The sequence below is a fragment of the Thunnus maccoyii genome, chromosome 8 (assembly GCF_910596095.1).
Source record: "Thunnus maccoyii chromosome 8, fThuMac1.1, whole genome shotgun sequence".
NCBI classification, from domain to species: Eukaryota; Metazoa; Chordata; class Actinopteri; order Scombriformes; family Scombridae; genus Thunnus; species Thunnus maccoyii.
This window is the reverse complement of record NC_056540.1, coordinates 22918416-22943288: the sequence shown is the minus strand read 5'-3', so window position 1 is coordinate 22943288 and position 24873 is coordinate 22918416. Positions and strand designations below refer to the sequence as shown.

General features: G+C 38.4%; 1 protein-coding gene across 7 annotated transcripts in view; it reads left to right on the top strand.

Annotated features, from left to right (window-relative positions):
- The window catches only part of enox2 (ecto-NOX disulfide-thiol exchanger 2), a 188332-nt gene that overhangs the window by 75695 nt on the left and 87764 nt on the right, over positions 1 to 24873 (top strand). For all 7 annotated transcript variants that reach the window (XM_042418472.1, XM_042418470.1, XM_042418465.1 and 4 more), the window contains one exon: positions 17692 to 17838. In XM_042418472.1, coding sequence (XP_042274406.1) covers positions 17692 to 17838 — 147 coding nt within the window. The remainder of the gene's footprint in view (positions 1 to 17691; positions 17839 to 24873) is intronic.

The following is a 24873-nucleotide window of genomic DNA, read 5'->3' as shown; positions in this document are numbered from 1 at the left end:
TGTGATTTATGTTGGTAACATTAATGAATGATCCCTATGGCATATTGAATGCAGTGTTTTATTGCTCCTTATATTGATAAGGCATTATCATTGCTGTCAGATTCAGAAGTCAGAAGCTGAAAGCATCTTTGTGTCAGGTATTTATAATTCATGAATTACATGAAGATCAGACATGGGAGTTTTCCAAAAAAGAGTACAGGATATACAGTATGCCTGTCAACTGCCTTCCCTGTTAGACAAGTGCTCTATTGATTAAGAAGGAGATTGAAATTGATTGAGGAGGAGGCTGAAATCCCAGAATCACTCCAGTTAAAATTATGTGCCTGTTCTCCTACTCTCCCATTTCAATGATAATGCATTCTCCACAGGGTCAATGATGTTCTGAGGCAACCCAGTAAGTTTGTCTTGGGTGAAAACAGACTACCAACATTTTGGAGTATATTCTTTGTTTATTTCTCATGTACAACTGCAAGAGAGTGTATGCTAACTACTAGTGATGAGCAATTAACTGAAGTTTACTTATTTACTTCTTTGAACACACAGTGAATATCTAAATGCATCACATTTTTAAGATGTTCACAGCAGCACTTACAGTAGCCCAGTGGCTTATTGGTGTTTAGCAAATTTTATATTTGATTTGAGCCTTCTGCCAGTGATGTGCATTCATTTTGCAGAGCTGCTACTTCAGTCAGAAAACCATACTTCCACCTTGCAGCAGTTCTTGAGCAATGGTTCCACCCTTGTGAGTGAAATTTTTCTCCTCACCATCCCAGGCGTTTTATTCCCTAAATTCTTCTCACTGAGTTATTTTCCTTGACCCAATCAAAATTGAACCAGACTCAAAAAAATACGAGCTTTAGTTGTAGATACAACATAATATCAAATCAACAAAGTGCTGCACTGTTAACCTTGCTAGAAAGCTTGCTCCCACTATTGCATTCATTCAATGCATTAGATCTCTTAATGGACATATATGCCTCGAATAGATGTAAGATTCTTTTTTCATTATGTTGGTTGAATGGCTTCTGCTGGGCTTGGTTGCCTCCTCTATGGCTGGATAAGTGTGATCTATGAACTGGCTAATTGCCTTTGTCCTGATTGCTTCCATGACCAGGCCATTTACTGTCTGGAAAGGTCATTTCCTCCCCTAGATCTGTGGTATCCATCAGTGTGACTCAGCCAGTCCAAAAATAATAAAATTTGTATTGACTATGTTGTTGATGACAGTAGTAAGAAGAGAACAGTGGTGTGCAAGGTCTGTAGCTCAGAAATCAGTAACACGACCACCACAACATCCAACTTCATCTGTCACTACAAAACCCACAAAGAAAAGTACATGGATGCGTCTTTTTAGCTAACTTATCGGCTGGTTAAATGTTAGCTAGAAAGCGTTAATTTTAAGCTATGTTATACTTGGCTTCGATTCAGTTATGCATTTTATTGAGAAGACATATCATTAATGTAAAAGACAATCGGGACTGATTCGGGGCCGTATAACCAGTTAAACTATCCAGGCATGTCACTAGCTAACACAGCTGTGTGCTCTCGACTAAATGGTTACATCATCAGTGTTAGGGGCCATTTAGGATTTAGGAAGCTTGTTATTGATTGCCACAAAATGTCAAATATCAGTAAGATTTATAAGGTGTAAGCAAGCTGCAACAGTTTTCGTTAATGTTGAAAATAAAATTGAACTTTTCATGACCAGTGTCTAACTGATTTAAACATGGAAACTGAGGTAGATCATCAGAATTTCATATGACTTAACTTGTGATTTGCTTGACCTGCGCAATGACTTGTCTTGTTTGACTTATAGCAGGGACTCGACTTGACTTGCTTGATTCTCACCACAGTAACTTGGGATTTCCTTGAGACTCGAAGGTTAAGACTTGAGACTTGCTTGTGACTTGACCATGTGTGACTTACTCCCACCTCTGTTTAGTTTACTTGTCAGATTATCGTAGCTTGTCCCTTGACAGAGAGTGTGGAATGTGCAAACAGCTGGGAATGTATAACTGATTTCATAGAGGCCAACAGATGGTTATCTGAGCACTCATGGCTGTCATGCTATATTTGTGCCACCCATCCCCACACATCCCATCCACTGTGTCAGAATGGGATGAGAAATTGAAGATTAGCATAGGAAAAAGTTATTCCTCTAGCTTATGTGGAACTGAAGTTTGGCAACTAAAGAGGTAGGAATTCCAACTTCATCTTTGTATATTTTCATTGGCACAGCACCTTTTTAGACCTCATTTACAGTCACAGACCAAGTTGAGAATTGTCCAAAGCTGCTGTCAGAACAACCTGTGAGTTTGATTATGATCAATTGCAGTGGATGTGTTGTTGTCCACCCTCCAGTTTTGACCTATTTCTAAACAGTTGAGATGACATAATATGACTAAGGACTTGTACGAATCAGTAAAACTGAATCCAAGTAGCCTGTCCTTTTGCCAATGAACAAATTAAGTAGCACATTGTTGTACCCAAAGCTGAGACATTGTCTTGAGGTTATATTAGTTTTTTTTTTGTAATTCTTTTGGATCCATTAATTATAGACATAAATGACATAAATCATAGGATTTGTATGTGTATATAGTGTATGTACTTCTCTTGGCTTTTGACCAATTATGTGAAAGCAGATGTAGTCAAAACACAAGTGCACAGATTTATTTACAGTCAGTTTTTAGAACAACCACTTAAGATTTATATTTCAAAAAGAGGTTTTGGCTTCTACACAAAGACATTGGAGTCACAAGATGTGTTCTATTCTGGTGCTTGTTGGCAAGGGAGATGAGGACAAATTTGACAAAGCTGTGATCGAACATCAGTGCGTAGATGGGAAGACAGATTCTTCAGCAGCGGCCTGCTCATCATGAAACTTATACTTTAACTTTTTAAAACTAATTTTATTAATATTGTATGTAAAGTCACTTATAAATATGTTATGTACTGTCTTTGAACACTAACTTTTCAAGATGTACAGTAAGTATATCTGTTGCATCTAAATGTTTTTTAAATTAAATGAAATTTTTCAGTTCATCATTAATCACGTTGTCTATAAAATGTCAAAAAATGTTGGACAAATACCCATTACAATTTACCACTCTCCCAGTTTCCCCACAAAGACCTTGTTTACTACAAGCCAAAACTTAGAGATATTCAATTAAGAATGATACGAAACAGAGAAAAGCAGCAAATCACAGCACATTTGAGAAGCTGGAACCAGTGAATGCTTGGAATTTCAGGTTGACAGATAAATGATAAATGACTTTAAATTGTATGCCAAAAATATTTTATAATGAAAAGTTATATAGTTGTATTTTTGATGCTATCCTATATTTAGTGGCTTCTATCCAACTGGGCGGCTTGATGCCTGTGTTTTGCCTCTCCTCCACAATTATACTCAACTGCAGCTGGCTGGTCCACTGAACAAAAAATCACAGCTCTGTAGACATTTCCCCTCCCCAAAGCATTGTCAAGGTACAAGCCAATAAAGTATTGGTTTTTAACTTAATTTGCTGATTGGAGTATTTGGAAACACTGTTGGTATTAATTCTTCACATTTCTGTGCTGTTCTGATCTGTCTAATTATCAAATATTGTGATGCAAATGGTGTATATATATCTTCCCTGGCAACACTAGTTGTCAGACTTTTCTGTGTGCTGTTGCCATTTTGATTTAGTATTTAGAATTGAACACATTACTATTCTTACTACATTGGCATACTTTGCAAGCGAAGTTTGCACCAGGGGTCACATTAAAAAGGTGATTTACTTTACCCTTTGTCACTATCTGTCTCATCTTAAATGAGTCAGAGCTTATCTTAAGCATGCATCGGCAGAAACCTAAAGCATTTGAATAAATCAAATAAATCATTTTGCTCCTAAGTGGGTGTTTATTTGACTGAGTGCAACCTGTTGTGACCCCAACTGCTCCCAGCATCCCCAAAGTAAAACAAAGATGTTGTTCTGTGCTCTTATGCCCCAGTTTGGTTATTTGCTTTATTTATGCCAGAAATTTCAGTGTGGCAGCTTTTGGAATAGATTCTCACTGACTTGCTCCTTGGTCATTACAAGAAGAAGTATCTCTTGCTTCACTGAATAATTCTTTCTGGCACACTAAAACCCTCTTTGCCACAAACACCTTCCCTCTCGTTTCCCAGTGACAAAACAACAGGAGATTTCAGACAATGAGTGCTGACATTTTCTGCCACAGGGTCCATTAGCACGCTCATGTGTGACTAAATGTTGTTTTTTGCACTCACAGCTCCAAATGTCTCTACTTAGTGAGGGCAAAAAGGGACAACAAATGCAAGTCTTTATGGTAGACTTAATTCTTAACAGTGATATGGGCCATGTTAGCGTTTCATGCCATTTAGAACAGAAAATATTTGCTTGTTTATTCTCAGTTTAATACATATAACTTATTTTTATAGACAATGTATCAAGTGACTGAAATGTAATTTGAAAGATGTCTCCTGAGGTTTTAGTGTTTTGGTTCACTGGCACTGTAGATCCACAAGCTTTTTTGCAGGGATGGCTAAAATGGCTGCCACAAGAATGTTTCTTTACAGATGAGAGCTGTGACAAGTGAAAGCAAATGGCAGTATATGGCATCATATCATCGATCACAACACAATCTACAACAATACCACGTTTACATCTGTCAACTTTGGAGCAGGGCTTCCAATTGGTTTTCACAAAACTGTCCAGAAGCAGGAGCCGTAAATACTGAAAGCAAAAAGTGGCATCACATGTATGCTAATCAGCGGCTGTATCAAGGTAGCATATGTGTCCCTGTTAGCAGCGTATATCTTGATCAACAACAGACTTCACAGTGAGGACTTCAGCTTCATGGACCAGAATTCAGAACTCCAACTCATAGACAATGACAAGTAGCCATCTGCTAATTCTTCTCTCCAGACCTGTACGGGGACTACATCCCAAAATAGCATCAAAGACGAAGAATTGTCTTTTGAAAACGGGCTGTTGCATCTAGAGCGCTGAGATCTCTCTTGTATTGTCACTCAGGGGGTCTGATACATTTGGATAAGGATTCAATCATACTTGTATCCCATTTCTGAGAGGGGAAGAAAGAGGAAGCTGTGTGCAAGAGACAAATAATACAAACAACTAAGGAGCACTTTTTACAAGTATTAATTGACACACCAGGGAATAAGGCTTCTTATCTACTCTCCTTGAAACTAAGTACAGCCACTGGGATGTTCTGAAGTGTACTGACAAGGTGTGGGCGTGCTTTTCAAAACCAAACTAAAACATGGTTTGCAAAGAAATCTGTGAAGTTGTGACACTGAGTGTGAGTCAGGAAAATTAATTTCTTGGAATGGCTGTGGGTTGTCTAATGACTAATTTTCTTCCAACACTGGTTTTTATTTTAAATGTATGTTTCTTGAGCTGTAACCTGTTACCCTTTTACCCATTCAGTCTATTTATGGATTATTAAAGACATCAAACTTGTCTCCTGGCTAAATGCTCTTTAGAAGGTGATTACTGAAATAGGGACTAATTACAACAACTTTAAAATAAATGTATGCATGCCATCCTAAAGGCCTTAGGTTATAGAACGGTAGAAAACCTTCAAAACATCCGTTCTTTATAAAATCACAGCAGTAAATAGTCAGAATAGAATGTGCCATTCACCTAAGGCAAAAGTAAGTTTGGGCAAATGAGGCAGAAAATGACTGAAATGCAAAATGAGACAATGGGGGTGAATGGGAGGAGAGAGAAAGTGACTGGTCCTTTTAGACACATTGTATGTGTAGATAATGTCTGAATATTGGTAGCTCTTATATTAGGCTCTTGTGCTAAGCTTTATACAATCCTGGCTGAAAACATATCATTGTCTTTGTCGTCGTCGTCGTCCCCCAACCTCCAGTTTGGGAGCTTTTTGGGATTCATGACAAACAAGGACAGCATTAACAAAACAGGAAATTATGGAAGGATAAGGAAGAATACTTAATCCAAGAAAGACATTCTCATTATAGAATAAACAGGGACTCTTGTGTGTTTGCTCTTTCCCAGTGCCCCTTTTCTTTAATTTGTAATTCTGTCTTTTCTTTGTTTATTTTGGATATTAATGCACCTAGATAATTTACTGTATTCTCATGGCAACAAGAAACAGAAACAAAGATAATAGTGTTATAATCATTATCCATCCATTCATTCCTCCACCATTTTTTATCTACAGTATATACCATATGTATTATTTTTATAGGATAAACTGTAGGCGTTCTATAGTATGCAGCACCTCTGCAAGCTGCAGTTGTTCATGGGGAAACTGCTATTACTGGAAGACAAGAGTTGGACTCTTGCAATCAAAGGCAATAGGGTAGTGCACAATATATCCTGCTGCTTTTAAAAGCCTATGTCGGTTATAGCAGCTGCTCTTCATAAATCTCTTGTCTTCTTTTTCAGTCTATTCCCTTGCAAGGACAAAATAAAGGTGGTTTGAAGCAAATTATAGAGCAATAGAGAGTTGAGATTTGAGCACAGTCAGGAAATAAGACAAAAAAAGGAAAGTAGGTGGCAGTTAAGCACTGGAGTGAAAGAGAAAGGAATAATTAAGAGAAGTTTCCGTTTGAGAGGATAGATAGGAGAGAACAAGAGGTGGCGTAAAATGAAGTGGAGCTTTATAGACAGGCAGACGGTGCCAAAGATGGTGATATACATTTGAAGCTGTAAAAGAACAGTCAGTCCCCTCTGCCACCCAATTAATTAGGAGGAATGACTTGCACCTTATTCTTTCAGAGCACCCATGTTTGCTTTAAATAGTGTCTGTCACTGGATTCAGAGCTTCAGATCTGTCGGTTTGAGGCATTATGTTCAAGTCTCACCAACTGAAGTTTTAAAGTTATTCCCCTGATGTGATAGACTCAGCAAAGGATGGACATGCTGTATTGTCAGTTGTCGAGCCAAGTGTGCTTTAGAGATGACTATTCATGGCCGTTCATGGAAATGCTCTGACACACGCAGCACTCCCAACATGCCGTTGTTGAAGTAGGTTGGAGCCAGTGAGCCACTCAATAGCAAGTAGTCTGGAACGCACAAACACATCAACATAGGCTGGATGTTTTTTCTAACTGCTGATAGCTTAGCCAACTATTTAAGGGAAGGTTGAGTGTTTCCAAAGTCATTAGCATAAGAGGGTCTGTGCCAGTCATAACGCATGCCATGCTGTAATAACGATACAGAGATTACCCACATAGCCAAGATATCCTTTGTACTGCAGCCTAATTGTTGATATCTTTATCTGACCATATACTGCATGCATTCAAGTATCCTTTCTTTTAAAGAAGAGGACAGATGGTTAGAGCATAGACATTGTTGAGCACTGTAGAAAAGAACAGTTCTCTTGGGAGCAACCTACATTTTGAGTTTATTGCTTCCTACTGTGAGTGCTTCGTAGACTTATTAGTCCAATGTTACACACTGCTCTCAGAGGACATTGTGCATGCACGTGTAAGCTAACATGACCTTATCAACTGCTGTGTTGTCTTGTTAACACACACACACTCATTCACCCACTGCATTGCAGAAAGGGCACAGGCCTTTGACAGTACTAAGGCGGATTAGACTGCAAACCAAAGATTCTTATTGAGTTTAATGGAATAGAGATGAGTAGATGGGAGATTTAAATAAATTAACCTTCAGTGAATTCCCTTAGGCCTGGAGGAATGACAGAGGGGGATCTAAGGATGAAGCTTTTCCCTGTCACTGATGTTATGAATAGTCATGACATGATTATGGAGAGCTAGTACTCTTTGAGGTGCAAGTTAACCTGCACTTGTGTGACAAGCAAGGCAAAGGTGAATACTTGTGATATTGACAAGCTTAAATGTTCTTAGGAGGTGAAAACAAAACATAATTGCCCGATCTCCACATCCATGAGCCTTTGCATTTTATGCTTTGCCCTTTTCTGTGTCAGTGTGGTCCAGCTCCATATGTCAGTGTATGGGTAGAGTTAATATCACATGCAGAGCAGGGGGGAAATTTGTAAATTCACAATGAAATATTCAAAAACTAGCATCATTTCAAAATGTCATCACAACATCGGGGAATAGATTAACCTTTACCAATGTCCCAACTGTAAGAACATAATTCTTTCTATGTACTTATCATGATATTAATCCTGATTGGTGTCTCTGACATTTACTTAAAGATGCAAAATGCTGATTATTCCAGATATTCTCACTGCTTTACTGATGAAGATGCAATAACACACTGTAATAGTAAGATTTCTCAATTATTAAGTAGATATTAATGGGTTTTTTAAAGCTACATTTGCTATGTTTTTGTATTTGTATGCATTTATTTCTGAACTGAAAGTATTCTTTTCTTATTGCCTCTATGTTGCTTTCCAGAACTGGTTTGACAGTCTTGTTGAGAAGTCTAATTTAGGAAATGTCATGTTAGATTTAAAACTAACTAATTGTAACAAACCTTGAACAGTCATTTAAAGTGCTAATCCTTGTGATTGTTTTTTTGTTTTTTGCAGTATTGTTGGTGATGAATATTCATTGTCACAGTTTTTCACACCTAATTTCCCTTTGATCCTTGCGCAACTGTGTTGCCAGTCCTTTGAATTCACTTTACTGACAGCTACATCCCCAAAACAAAAAAGTGTCAACTGTTTTATTGGGATTAAATAAATAAAGAAATTACAATAAAAATGCTGATTTTAACCATGTGCCACATGAAAAAATATGTCTGAAGATGCTAACATCAACACTGTTTAAATATCATGTTAATGAAATTATGTGATGACTCTTGTGGCAAACTGTGGAATTACATTATACCAAATTTAGGCAACATAAACCCAAAGAGCTCTGTATAATCAAACTAATTAGTATTCAGAGTAATTTGAGTAATAAATACTGCCTCCAGGTATTCTTTTATCATGAAACTATTATACAGGGGATGAATGATGACCAAACCTGTGTTGCAATCCAAAGTTCTGGGGTTGTACTGAAGAATGGTCCCGTATATACGGTAGTAGAGAAATGAGTCCAGTATATAAGAGAGAAGTTGTCTGCTTTGTCTACCACTCCTGTTTTTGTACATCCAAGTTGACGCTTTACTCAGCAGAGATCTTCAGTCTCATTTGGCATTTGGCAGGTATCCCTGGAAACAGTCAAACTTAACAACAGCATCTTGTACCACCTTCTGTGGGTAGTGGTCACCCTGGGTAGCGATGTCACATGAGCCACCATAGTCCTCCAAGAGACTTCTTTCATCACATTCTTAGCTGCGACAGACACTGAAACTTTGCCAGTCCAGGCTATCATCCTAATGGTCTTTTAATAGTCTCTGTTTGTAATGAAAGCAGAGGTTTTGTTTTACCTGGCTTGAAGAATGTCAGTCCTGATCAAGAACAAGATGATGGTGTATCAACACCAAGAGCATATTCATGGTGATTAACTTCTTGGACTGACAGCGACAAAATCTGCACCGTAGGTGTGATGTCAAATTTTAATTAAAATCCGGAACCTGAGGACTTAATGAAACCACCCAACATTATCTTTGATTGCAATAAAACATGTATTAATACCGTGCTTTTTAAGATTTTGACTAGAATTACATCTGTAATTTGAAGTGTGAACCATTGCTGACCCCAGCTTGCATGGGGTCAGCAACCTCTTAAGTCAGGTTTTTTTCTCCAGCAAATGCAAGGGTCCAAGAACTCAGCCATTAATTTTCTTTGTCAAAATGAGCAAAGTATGTACGATAGTGCATCTGTATATAAACCAGTCCGGCACTTGTACGAACTGCCTGTCGTCTTAACTGCTCTTTGTATTTGCTATAAATACATAGGAAGTGAAAAGCTTGGCTAATAGCCTCATGAGAATACCGCAGCTGCTTGGCATGCTTTGCCATCCATTGCTAAGCCACATCAGTCCAACACCTTGTTTATACATCTGCTAGGGGCACTCATAACTTCACTGTCAGCTACCTTTTTTAGGAAGCTCGTGCCCATAGTCTTGGGCCAAAATATGCTCTGTTGTTCTGATGGATACTTCAGGCTATGAATAGAGCAATAGCTCATTTTATTGTGGTGGTTGATGTGTATAGAAAGTTTTTTAACAAGACTTAATGGAGGTCTTATGACTTTGTTTCATCAGTTATGTTTCAGGTGACTGAAGGCTAATTTCGGACCCTGTGGGTAGACTTGCCAATTCGGCCCAGAGTTATATCCTGTGTTACTGTACTCTGAACCTTAGCAGCGAGCCTGCAGTAATGGCAATGCAGCAGGAGTGTTGTCAGAATGTGACCTTTGACCTGCATTACTACTGTATTGGTGATGGACAATGTGACGTCTCTTATTTCCCTTTTAATTTCTTATTAGAAGACTTTGATGGCCTTTCCACCCCAACCACATGTTGCCGTTGTATGCATTTTTATTGCAAGTAATTGCAATTGAACAGCATAGACTAATCTATATGTACTGTAATTTGAAATGGATAATTTTATTATATATTGATCATTTTAAGTCACTTATCAAGGAACAGTGCTAACTATGTTGGTCCCAGCCTGAAATATGAGCATTTGCTTCTTTTCTCCGTTTTTATATAATTCTCTGTTTTTATATAATTATAAGTTTAGTGTCTTTGGGCTCTTGGTTGAACAAAAAACAATTTGAAGTTGTCAACTTGGATTTTGTGAAGTTAGAGTCAACTTTTGTTGGACTGCTCAATGCAAACTGTCTAGAAAAACGTTGTACACAAGTTATGGATTGTTACTTCAAAATCTCTGTTGCCTCAAAATGTTTTACTTAATAACATCCTTCCAAGTATGGCTGGTTTGTCTGTCTTCATGGTGTTACCATTTAGTTGAAATTCATTGTTTATTCCCAGTGTATTGTCTGCATAACATTGCACCATTGGTCAGCTCTGTGTAGTAATCAGTGATTTCTGCCAGGGTATGGATCTTGTCGTTATGATGTTCTCTTGACAGAACAGGAGGGAGCTGTTCCTCATAGAAAAAATAAAAAAGGAATAAAAACTAGAAACCCTTGGCCTTATATTTGAGGTGGGACAATGGCCCTTTTCTCCCATAAACTAAATCTGAGTATCATGAATAACTGTTTTTCTTTTACAGCATTAATTCAGTCAGAAAGATCCAACTGTGAGCTCCAAACCTTGTAAAACTTAAGTGGTGGTTGATTCATATGAATGTGAATGAGTGTGTGTTCTGTCCTTTTGACCATATGAAGCAGAGGTCTTCATGTATCCAAAATGTTGGACCCGACACAAAATGGACCTGGCGAAAACCTACCCAAACCCGACATGCATCAATTTATTTTCAAAAAAGAGAGACCTGACCTGAATAGACCTGAACATAACAGACCCGATCCAAAATATGGTCGACCCGAACAGCCTGGTGCACTATTAATTAATTCAATCAATTAACAAGCAGCCGCAGTGGGAAAGGGTGTCAATAGTCTACAATAATAATAATGCCCTAAAAACGAATGGAAAGTCATAGAAATGAAAATAATTTGTTTGTATGCTTTAAACACAGATTAATAAACACATAACATAACTAAAAATCCACTCGGATCCGTTTGGGTTCACTTGGGTATTGGACATATCGACATACAGACCTGAGACCTGCGGCAGACCCGACCCGATTAGACTGAGTAGAATTTGGACCCGGTCCAACTTGGGTCTCCGTTCCTCAGAACCGAGTGGACCAGTAAAGACCTCTAATATGAAGTAGACATTTGTAACATTTTAACACCATTTTCACATTAACAGCTCTCTATGGGTGTGGATTGACACTGCATTCTTATTTTTGACTATTACTAATTTTAAAGCTCATCTCTTTTTTTTAAATTCAAGATTCAAAACTGAGGAGCACACGCTTAAATGTAGGTTGAAGAAGATTCTTTATTGTGCTATAGTGTACTTCTTCTATGTGAGGTTTTTGCTCTTCAGCATGAGAAGTTAATCATATACACACTTCAGATTTTGGGCTGATAGATGAATGTGCTCAGCCATTTAGTCTGTTTGATGATACAAATCAGTGGAGCTGAAAGGAAGTTTGTTGACGTACAGTTATGGTTAAATAATGAAGTGCAAAAGTCATAGAAGCAAATTTTCTTCTGATGTTGGGGATATGTTAATGTTGTGTGCCTCATAAGGCCCTTCTCCTTGTTCAGATGAATGAACACGCAGTAGTCTACATGGCCTCTATATGTTTCTCACTGCTATCTTAGATTAATAGTCCACTGCTTAGGCCATCCCCCCACTTAAGCACTTACTCACCATGTTGTGCTGATGCACATTTCCTTATGCTCTGCATTATTCATATGGTACCATTTGGTTTATTAGCTGATAAGAGTTAGATTAAAGACCAGGAGAATTATACAGATGTGTGACTAAGAGAAGAATTGCATCAGAGCGCAGCAGTGGTTAAAGGTAGAGTCAGTCATTCTGGAGAAAGATTGCTGATATTTGAACTAAACACCCAAACAAATTCACCCCTCCCTTCATGCCCCTTCAGAATCTCCACCCCTCCAAATTCATGGACGCACATTACCAAGGTAACGACCAAAAGAGAAATATGGCGGAATTCAGAGTGATGTGTCAGCTGTAGTCACTTCTGCTCCTCTCACACATTAATTATCACGAGATGAAAAAAAAATTCGTCTTATGCGAGCACAACAGTCCATCCACACTCTCCGCCTCTCTGCGGCCCCCCCACTTTTCACTCGACCTGCGAGCAGCGTCTCTGTCCACAGAAGCAGCCATTGAGAGGACAGTTTCTGGCCAAACCGCCAAACTTCACCAGGCAGACTGACGGCAGAAATTTATTGAACCAAAATAGTTTGTATGTCGGCTCCACAGGAATAATTAAACAGAGTTTGTATTTATTGATTCATTGATACAGTTAATAAGTTCAAAACACATAAACAGCAGGATATTTGTGTGATTTAAACAGACTCGGAGTGTAAAAAACACGAGGGCTCTCTGTGAGACTGTCTCAGATTCAGTGTAGATTGATACATTTAATAAAATGGAAGCGCATCTGTTCCATGAGATAACACTTTCTATGTGAATTGGCCATGACCTCTCCAGTTCGCCAGCCCTCCCCCACCATTCAGCGGGTGCTGGAGACGGGAGACAGTCATGTCCTCACACAGACAGCTGCTCTGATGACTTCCTGTCCTGTGGACAAGCACAAACACCCTCTGCTGCTGATTGGCTGAAGTAGTATTGTGTGGCTTGCTGCGAGCCACTGTGTTTACATGCCCATTTACAGAGCCGGTGCTGTGTATGAACACCGGATTTTTTATTCAGTGCACACACAGAATGGAGAGCTAGCTGGCCGTGAGAAGATATTCACTGAATTTAACAAAAAGTGTATTGGATTAGAATCACTGACTTTACCTTTAAAGCTGTGATCTGTGGCTGAAAGATAACATGTTTGATCTCTTCAGTGGCTAGTGTGCCTTAAAGTCGCCATTAAAAACCAGTTATTAAGTCATTATGTAATGTGCTCATATTTCATGATTTTATTCTGCAGCTCTGTAAATGCTCTGTAATTAGTGTAGCTGACCCAGACTTTTGCTTGTATCCTAGTGTAGATGACTGCTGTTCTACCATGTGGTTCCAGTTCCTGCCATTCAGTTGAGGCATTACTGATTTTTGATTTGATTTATATAGGACATCTTGTGGTAGTCTGGGAAGCTTTTAAGTTTCAGTGTAGGGTTTGTTTGTTTTTTTCAAGTTGGTTTTCAGTATCTTAAAATGAAGAAGCATAATTTTTATAGCATTCAGTATAGCCACATGAGCACAGCTTTTACATATAGTAAGATATTAGGGCTGCAAGTAACTATTGTTTACATGGTAAATTAATATGTTGATTATTTTGTGGTATGATCATTGAAGGTCAATATCCCAGAGCCCAGTGTCTATTCAAATTGCTTGTTTTGTCTGATCAGCCATCCAAAACTCAAGTATTTAGCTTACTATTATAAAAGACTTAAATAGATAAATAACAGATATTTACATTTTAAAAAGCTGAAAACAGTGAATTTTTGGCATTTTTGCTCAAAAAAAGTGTTAAAAAAATCAACTCAAAATAACCCTAAATTATTGATGAACTAAACAATTAACCAACTAACCATTTCAACCCTGTAAGATAAAAATTTTGAAGCTTGATAAAGTTTAGTATCTGTTTTACATGAGATTATCTGTATATATAGGCAAAGCGCAGGTTCATCTTTTAGTTTTATATATAACAATGGCATTGTGTGATTAGACAAATCAAGCTGTCATTGTCAGTTTTAATTATTCTGTCCTCGCTCATATAGATTTGGTTACTGAGTAATTGTGTTATTGACCTGTCTATTTGATTATATGAGGACATCATACTCAGCACAAATTGCCCCACGTTCTCCATAGTGTAGATGCACTAGTTGGTTTCGGATTCAAGTCAGTTAAACAGTGTTTTAATGGCATATTTGAATGGTCCTTTTGTTTTCCTGGCTCACTATACCATTAATGGGCAAAGTCGGTAATGCATCCTATTCATAATATTTCTTGTATCCTATCCTGAGGCCACAGAGCATAAAGTTGGTCTCTTAGTTCAGTATTTTCATTTCCTTCATTTAGTCTGCAGCCCTTCTGCCCACACCCTCCGCCTGTCTCCACCCAGCCTCCTGGTATTTATTTTCTTCCTCCCTTGGGGAGTGATACTCACTGACATTGCTCCTCCCGCTGGCCAGATGTTGAAACTTAAACACGCCATCCATCAGCCTACAGACACATGAGTAGCACAGCAGACAGGGGCAATGACCTAGAAAAGACATTCATATATACAGCTTTACACTCATACACATACCAAACAAACACTTATTATCATGCTGAGCTCACACTTGATTTTTTAAAACAACATGTATACATGCTTTTGGCCAATCTCTGGTTCTGAACACTGACAACTGTTCTAAAGCCCAAACCCAGAAAATCAAGTTTCCGAAGTGATGAAATCACAACGTACAGCCAAAAGATGTTTGGTTCTGTAAAATGATCTTCGCTTTTGCCTCATAGCTTTATATCTTAGTAACACTATCACTCAAGAGCCAGATAAGGTTCTGAAATTCACATCAACTGTACTCAATGCAGTTGGTCAGTTAGTTTCTTTTTTCTCAATTCATACTTTATTTACAGCACAAGCCACCTTTTAGACATTTTTAGGTCCTTTTCCATTCTTTCTAGGAGACAAAGTTGTGAAATCTTTGGAAAACCCTGCCACTTGAGCAAAAGTTAACTTCTTCCCTTCATCATGAACTGGAGTAGAAGTCAAGCGGTATTTCCCTGTCAGCTGCTCAGTGCTGTTTCACTCTTTCCATGGTTTCTTGGCCTTTCTTCTTGGGAACTCTTATGCCACTGACTGAAAGACTGTCTCTTAAAATGTAAACTGTAGCTTTTTTTATTGGTGGCAGAGTTAACACTGGCAGAATATTGGTTTTATTTCACTCTCTAGACTATTGACGGTCGTCTTTAAAGAAGTGTGACAGATGGATGCTGAGTAGGGATCGACTTAGGAGATGTGAGTCTATGTGTGTGTGTGTGTGTGTGTGTGTGTGTGTGTTACCTCAGGCAGATGATTTATTTAGACTGACTCTGTAGCAAATACACAGTCCCGTCTGCCGAAATCTAACAAATCACCCACACACAGGGTTAATGTATTTTAAGGCCTTATTTCTCAGGGTGTGTTGCCTGGATTTGTAAGCATGACCATTACCTCTGCTCTGAGACAGTTTGTCTTCTTTTCGTAGACACGTTTATTCATTTTCTCTTTGTATGCAGTAAACCCCAATGCTGAATGGACAATAGAAATGTAAGCGTTTCATAAGCAGGATAATCAACTGGGTGTCTGTTAGAGACAGAAATGGGAGTTTGTACAAAAGGAAGTATTTGCATTGTAACATTCTGTGACAGCTTAAACTTTGATAATTAGAGAAAATAAGAAGTAAATGCTGCCTCACTCTGCTTTTTCAACATCAGACTCCCTTCTCTCTTTTTTTTCTTTAACTCCTTTTACTTTTTTTGAGTTTCCAATGAAGGATGACCACCGCTCCACCCGGCTAAATCTCTGTAAGGTGCTGGAATCATCAATGAGTCCAAACTTGATAAAAAGAGATTTCCGCACACATAGATCTAACCATCATTTCACTTTATATAGTGAAATATAATAAAGTGAAATACTGCATAGATGTAAGTGTGGGAAATCTCTTTTATCAAGTTTGTCTGTTTCTGTTAAGCTGTTTCACGGTAATCTATAATCTCATTAGGTCTGGACTGATATGGTTACAAGGAAATGCAGTGACACGCACCTTACTGAAAGTATTCTTCCAAAATTGCAACGTCAAAATATCACATAAGAGTCTTTAAGAGAGATTTTCCAAAAATGCAGACAAAACTTGAATCCTCAATGATGATGTTGACGTTTAGAGTACCGTCAGGGTTTGATACTAACTGATTGGGGTCTGATAGAGCCACAGTAATGTGGGACTTCTGATCTGTTGTGCCATGGAGGGAACAACTAAGCACATAGAAGAGTCATGAATCTTTCATGAGTGTAGACAGTCTCCTCAGGACCCTGCGCTGAATTATAAACAAAAGCATAACTCTAAAGAGAAGAGAATTGCTGATACATTAAGCAGAAAACACACATCAGGTTGTTTATCATTTCTTAGGACTCAGGAGCAATCTCCACATTATTTTGTTTTCATTACTTATGGATGTAAGTGTTCTTGTTGTCTTGTGTTCATGATGTAACTGTTGATTCTGTTATTGTAAGATAACAGCGAGCAAAATAGAAATGCCTAAGACAACCTTGCCTCCACAGAACTGTGTGATAAGTCGTCCTCATAATACTGTATATCTGAGCTAGAATCCTTCTTACAGTGTTCAAATTATGATGAGATGTTTGTTTTAGGGGCTCCTTTTTTGATATAGGGCATTCAATTATTTATAGAGCACAGTATTATTTGATATAAACATTCCCAGCAGTATTTGTAGAAAAACACATTCTTTTTTTTATACATTTACTTATTTGTATTGTTAGTTTTTGGCCTTAAATTGACCTCAATTGAAAGAAAAGGATACGGCGCATGTGTTGGTGTGTCTGTGCATGCGCTAAATATTGATTTAGATGTCAGCCAACTACTCAATTATAGAGTCTCTTCTGTGCCTGGGACAGGAACAAGAGGGGTTGGGGGTGATATTGTTTAGATACGGGGATAACATATCTTCAGACAGTCTCCTGGAAGGCATTCATACTCTTGCTCTCAGTTGTTTGAATGAAAAGTGAAAGAAACAGTTGTGTCGAGAATGAAAAACGAGAACTAGAGAGAGATGTTCAAACCCCGGCTCCTTTTCTTCTTTCTCGGTTTCGGAAAGTCACTGAAATGGCCGTGCGCAGTCGTTGTCTTTTAAATTTGACTGCACAGAATCCTGATCGTTGCTTGTATGATTCCACAAGGTCAATAGTATTATTGAAATATTACAGTTAAGAGGTCTTCAGTGATGTGTGTCTGAATGAAGCCCACAGGGGTTGGACATGAAAAGCACAGTAGCGCTGGAATCTCATGTTGCTTCCTCTTTTTTTTTTCATGTTTCACCGTGTTTAATGTGGTTTACTTCTGTGTTCTGTCTTCCAGGACTCAACACTCTGCCCTTTGATCCAGCGACCAACAACGACCCTCTCCAGTTCAACGGTTCCAGTGGGCCGCTGGTGACAGAGTGTCCTCCCCTGGAAAACGCTGTTGAAAATAGCAAGAAGAGGAAGAGAGCCAGCCTGCCTCCAGGTACTGACAACAACAGCCTCACAAGTATTGCATCACTGCTGCGGGAGTACGCCATGGTCTGAAATCCTCACCGTTTTGCCCTTAGCCATGTCGAATTCTAAATGCAAGTGTCCGTAACGCTCAATAGAGAATGCCTCCCTCCACTCAACAGAGCTTTGATACAACAGCTAGATTTCTTACCTTGAGATTCTTCTTCCTCTTCCTCTTCCCCTTCCTCTACCAACATCAAATAACTGCAATGGGAATTGTGGCATAATCCTATTATTTGGTGGCGCTATGGGGAAAAAAAAAGTAGTTTAGTTCAGTCTTTGTTGTTTTCGATTAGCTTGCCATGTCCTGAGGCTCTGGTTGTCTGGCCTGTTTGGAGGTCAGGCAGCTGCAGCAGGAAACTGCTCCGCTGAGATTGTGTGCCTGACTGTCTGTTACCGTGCCAACATCACCTGCCAATCAAACCTGCAACACGCCTTCAGCTTTCTCAAACAGACATTGACCTTTCACACAGATTGAAACACTGAGAAAAGTGTGTGTGTGTGTACATGCGTGTTTATGTGTGTCATAATTAAACAGTAATCTGAATTAGCAGTTGGTTGCCTGGTAATGTGTCAAATTAAAGAAAGACTTTCTAATTAAAGAATTAAAGTAGTACTGGCTAATTAATTACTTTGTAAGTAATAGAAGAGGGCCCTTAAGACGGAGAGGTGTTGTGTCCTGTGCTCTGCTTTCCTGGCAATGCTAATGAACTGGATTAATACTCCATATTAACACAGCCCTAATCGACTATTCATCTTTTCTTCACATCTTCACATGGACGAGTCTACGCCTTGATAAAGTTTAATTTTATGTTGATTCACTGACCGTGTCAAACGATAATTGGATAATGTATCATGAGTGATTGTCAAACAAAGAACCAGTGTGTGCCCAAATTATGGACTTTAAATGTTGATAGCCACAAGTTGTTTGTAACATTAAGACTGTGTGCACATAAGAAAATTAACATGATTTTTTTTAAAAGTAGATTAATTATTTGTCCATTTGCTTTAAACCGAATCCAAAGACAACTAATAAAGCTGTAGATTGTTCAGCAGCATCACTCTGCTGCAGTGTAATGTCTCAGTGACACTCTGAATTGATAAGTCATCTATTTCTATTGACTTGGTTTTTTTTCTAAGGACCAGATTAAAACCAATATATCGCCAGGAGAATAACACAACCTCCCTTTAGTTAAAGGATGTATCATTATATTTATATACTGGGCTCTACCTGAATATCTTTGCTTGATTTACAGTTCAAAAAACTCCATTTTTATCTTATTCTTTGCCTTCCACTTCCGCATTGCATCTTTTTGTAATATTACTTCCGTTTTAGAGTGGAAGTGCAATTATGTTAAAGAGCAACTTGCAGGTTGGCGACCCTAGTGAACTAATGTGTGGCAAAATGATATAGAATAGGATATTATTGTATATGCTACAGTGATATCTAGAGCCGATTTTATAAGACTGACGGCGTGAGAACCACTGGAGAACCTAGTGACACACAATGCAGTGTTGCTTCACCTCATAATGTTGTACATTTGCTATCACATATCGGGCAGTACCAACATTAGTATTGATTGTTGACTGGCAAGATACTTACCCACAACAGAAACAAAGATCAGCTTGTTAGGTTGGTTATATGTTGCAGTGTCTGATTTCACTCCTCGCTACGGCGCCACCGCACAGTTGAGAGAGTGAGAGACGAAGAGAGGAGCATAAAGAGAGAGATACCTTTCTAATCTAAGACAACAGAGGATGTTACAAAGGGTTTCAATGGCCTCATTTAGGTGACAATTAATAAAAATTATCACAATAAAAATCAAGTGTTTGGATGTATTAAAACATTTAATGCGGTTAAGAGCAGCTTCATAATTATCAAACGGATGCTGCATTAATGGCTAGGCCTGCAGGCATCAGAAGTTAATACTAATAACAAACCTATATAAATAAAAACTATTAGTGCATTCTAATATTCTATAACTGCATTGAGTAAAAAAGAGCACATTATGTGATACACATGTAAACCAAGGTTTAATCCCACCACCAAAATCCAAAACACTAAATTGGAAGTTACTATCACCATCAAACTGATCAATAAGTGTTTTAACACATAGAGTGAACAGCAGGTAACCACCAACCTATAAAACACTCCTATGAATGATATACATTTGTGCCTAGAATCAGGTAAGACGTACATACAAACACACTGAATGTAAGTTTTTAAATGATGTATCTGGATATATCTCAAACATATGTGGTCAAATGAAAAATTCCAATTTACCCTTTTAAAACCACTAGAAAGCACAGACTGGATACCACCAAAGCTGCACAGTGCTTAATTAACTGTTTCAAAATGTTTCAATCTGTGTCTGGCTCCACATCAAAATACACACAGAGATAGACAATAATGAGACAGGTTATTTTATTTGATAAGCATGAGTAAATGGTGAAAATGTTCCAAAAATACCTCATCACTCAATCATTCATGATCTAAACTTTTTTCCCCCAAATTTCATAGAAATCTCTCATCAGGTTTCAAATATAAATAAATAAATAACAAAACAATTGAGTCAGTCTGAAACTAATGATATGTAGAAATAATCTGACTTATAATAATGTCAAACTGCAAACTGAGAACCACAACATCTGTGCTGTGTTAACATTAACGCTGTGCAAAACACAGGCCAACTGCCTCGTGTTATGTGATCTGCTGGCAGGATCTGGAGAGGGACCCTGGTGCAGTGGAGGACAGGGCGGTGCTGCTGTCTCCTAGAGTCTTTGGTGAGGTGGAGTAGTCCTTCCCCAGAGTCTCCATCAGGGCTGATGCATATGCTGAGGGAGATAAAAATATTAAGTTCTCACTCAGTGATATAATATTTAATACATGCACTGACTCAAATACTAAATTTTATTAAATGACTGACTGAAATTGCTAACAGTATGATGGCTTCTCCTTGATGGAGCAGACTACCCGGGAACCTTTGCAGATTCTTGTGTAGCGAATTGCAGAACATACCTCACATTCACTGGCACTAGTTACCGCTCAGCTGCCGTTATGGTTGTCATGCAGCGCTGCCAGGAGAAGCCTGTAGAAGAAGCAGATGATGCTGGTCACAAGTTATATAGATATGTATATATATATATATATCAAAACCTCATTTTTCATTTGGTGTGTAGTGTCACACTGTCACTAAAAAAAGGAATATATCAACACTCAGTTGCCAGGTTATTAGTTACACCTAGCTAAAGCTAATGTAATCTCATCCAACAGCCCTGCAACAGACCCTGCATAAACAAATATTTTATAAGATTTATTTACAATTATTTATTCATACATGATGTAGCTGCAGTGTGATGTACTTCAATATCAACTTTGGTGTGTTGTCTTCACAAAGTAACAAAAGTGATTCATTGCACTTTCTGAGTTGTATATTGATAGGTAAGAACATTCTCCAGCAGATTATTTTCTGACTGTAGCACATTTGAACCAGTACAGTTAAAACTTCAACCAGCACCACTGAAGATTAGACTTCTGATCATGTTCAGCCTCATATTGTACACAGCATCCTGTGCCTGGTTTCGGCCACTCCTTTGTTCGGTGCTTCTCCCTCCAGAGGTGGATGTGCGGAGATCCCTCACATCTGGATCTCCTTTAGGAGTGGAGCTGAAGTCCAGTAAAGATGGTTGATGATGACTGGCCTCCACAGCTTCAGGTCCTCCACTCCCGCTCCTACATGCCTGCATCCAAAGCCTCCCTGGACTTGTTTCAGGACAGAAACGATATGTTGAAAAGAAAACATCCAACTTAAACTAAACTACAAACATCAGGATACAGTTTGACCATTTGACAATGCCTGGCATTAAAGAAATTGTTTGTTTCTTCTGGACACAACATTATTTAAAGATGATGAGGGATATCTTAGGAACTGAAGGTGTTAACATGATGTTGAGTCATCATCAGATGCTGCTGAGCAATCAGCTGGCACACCTGCTACTTATTAGCTGTTTCTTGACACCTCTGCCTGCTCCTGGGGATGATTTCAAAGTTGCACAGAAAGCTTGAAACTGCAAATATGCATATGTCCTTTTTTGAAGTAACTCTTATTTTACTTAACGGTGCAATGTCATATATATGCTGGAGATGTCACTATTATGCTGGAGGATATGGTGAAGGTCAATCATTAATAACTGTGATAGAGAACAAATGCAGCTAACATTAGATATGAGAGTACCTCAGAGACACCACACCTTCATTACCTGCAGTATCTCCCAAAACCTTATATAACAGTAACATAACACCATGTCGCCTTTAATGTATCAAAGCGTGTGTGACAAAAGCCATGCCTGCAGTCCTATAGAGTGTAAATATGTCCAGACTATATCCTAATGCGGTTTTCTAGCTGTCTTAGACAACCCTGCAGGATTATGTAGATGTGGTTTGTGAATAAAAATTGTTGTGTAAATGTGGGGACAAGCAGCCTTTTCAGTGCTGGATTGTAATTTAAATGTGAGCAATGAGTTCTCAGTTGTCAGATTTCCCACTACAGCTCTGAAAGCTTCCTATCCTACAGTCATAATATCATTAGTGTTGTGCGAAATCCCACTATCAGTATAACCATGCAGGTTTTTCTCTGCCATTGTCTGTGGCAGGAACACAGAATATTTAATGTGTTCTTCTATTGTCATACGTAAACAACATTACGAGAAGCAAAAGTATTCAAAACTCAGAAATAGCGTTGACAGCAACAGCAGTAACAGTGAATAGTGTTATATGAATGTATGTGTACCCAGATAAAAGCCTATCATAAAGTCTGAAGATCAAAACATGCATAAATATAGTCCTTACTGGTGGACATGCCCTTACATTTTTCTCAGCATCATCAACATGGCAACGACTACTCCTCGTCTTTGTCATTCTGCACCAAGTTATTTATATCGGATCAAGCGACTTGGAGAACTTTCTACCTCTAATACTAAATAATGCATGAAGTTGAAATGGCTTCTTGTATACTGTAATGGTGCTTTCCAGATTCTTTATATATTCGCACATTTCTGCTGTGATGAGATCTTCCATAACACTCACCACTGCAACACTGGACCTGGACCAGTGTGTCATACATATGATGTGTTTACATTCTTTCATTTACTCTGTGATGTAGAGTGAGAGTGGGCTACGTGCGTTCTTGTATAACTGCAGTTTTTTTTGCCTGGTCTCATAAGGAATTGGAGACTACCGTATGTTTTTTTTTTTGTCATTCATGTCAGAGTGTGGGGGATGTGGTGAGCAGAAGTTTTGCTAGATGTGTGTTACTGAAAAATGAGAAGCTTAAGGAGGCTTTCTTCAACTTTCTCATGTTCAACACACAAGCAGTGCAAGCTGACCTGATCACATTTCTCATGCTTTCATGTGGTGTCTTTGTAGCCCCGACATGTAGTCACATTTTTGAGAAGGGGCATGTCAGTGTCTGCTTTCAGTTATGGCTGCTTGCTAGGTTGAATCCTGTGCCCAAAGGAATGGCAGCTAAGTGGAGGTTTAGACCAGCTGGAGCTGTGGATTTACCAGCTCACACAGTCTGATTCTGCCTGGCTCCTGATTGTCTCCAGTCTCAGTCAGGTCCTCCAGCTCTCAGTGGAGGACTGATGGAGCACAGACTCATTAACAGCCATGTTGATTTAGTCTCATTAAGGGACCCTAATGAATAGATTTTTCTCATTACAATTGCTGTTACACTTGGTAATCCATAATGCATGTGTGCAAGCACCCATAGCAACACATACACTTTTTCTTAAACATTACACAGCAGCATTTTCTTTCAATAATTGATTTAAAAATTGAAGAAGGCAACAAACTGCCTGTTTGATGTGGCCCATGAGGAATTCAAGTCATTCCAGACTTAATGCCACCCTGCTGATAGATTATTTACTAATAATCTTTAAATCACCGTACCAAGACCAAACAACAAGCAGCAAGATACATAATTAAGAAGCTCTCACCTGTTCTAAACGATAACTGGAAACATATGAAGGTTGAATTGATATTCTGTTCACTTTGCCACAAAATAGTGTTCATCAGAGTCCACTCACTTCACATTCTCCACAACTCATATATGATATTTTTATTTAGCTGACTATGAAATGGCTCCAGAAAACTGAAGTTCATCGGAGATCATGCCCACTTAGTGAGGAAATTTCAAGTTTGTTTTGACTCCTCGACTAAGGCATGTGAAGAAATTCAGTACAATGAAGAAATTCAATACTGCTTTTCTGTATTGAATCAAATAAAATGGATGCACTGAATAGCTCAGTGTTGCTGTTTTTATATAGTTATTCTCTCAAAAGCTAAAGAGGATGCGCTTGGCCACCATCTTTGCTCTTTATCTTCTTAGTTTTCTGTGTTTATGTGCTCTTGTTGTATGTTTGTGTGTGTATGTCATTTAACAGTCAATAATAGTGGTTCCTTGAGGCAGCAGGCACATGGCAAGGATTTTCACTATTCTGTCTTTTATCAAGTTTACAACACAACCAGAGATGGCCATTTCCCCTCAAGTCCTGCCGTGTTTAAGCTGCAGGTGTTGAAGAGAATGAGATTTTGAAATGTTGCTTGATTTTTTTTTTTTAATTTATTTATTTATTTTTAGTGTAGCAGGATTTCCCCTTTTTTATGGTGAATATGAATGGCAGTTTAGTAACACCTGCACAAGCTGGATTTCATTATCCAGTCTGTTATGTTCATATTATACCAATAATAATCTTTATTTGTAAAGCAGTTTTCAAAACAGCAAAGTGTGATTTATTGTGCGAGACAGAAATGCAGCAGGATTCAAAGAAAAAAAGCCATAATAAAGAAAACATTTCAATATTAGAGGTAAAAATGCAAATAAAGCTAAGAAAATACAATAGAGCGTAAAATATTATTAAAAGGACTTTGTCTATTTAAGAGGGCTGACACTGAAGCCTGAGAGCGAGGGCTTCCACAGTTGTGGATAGCAAAGGTCCTGTTAAC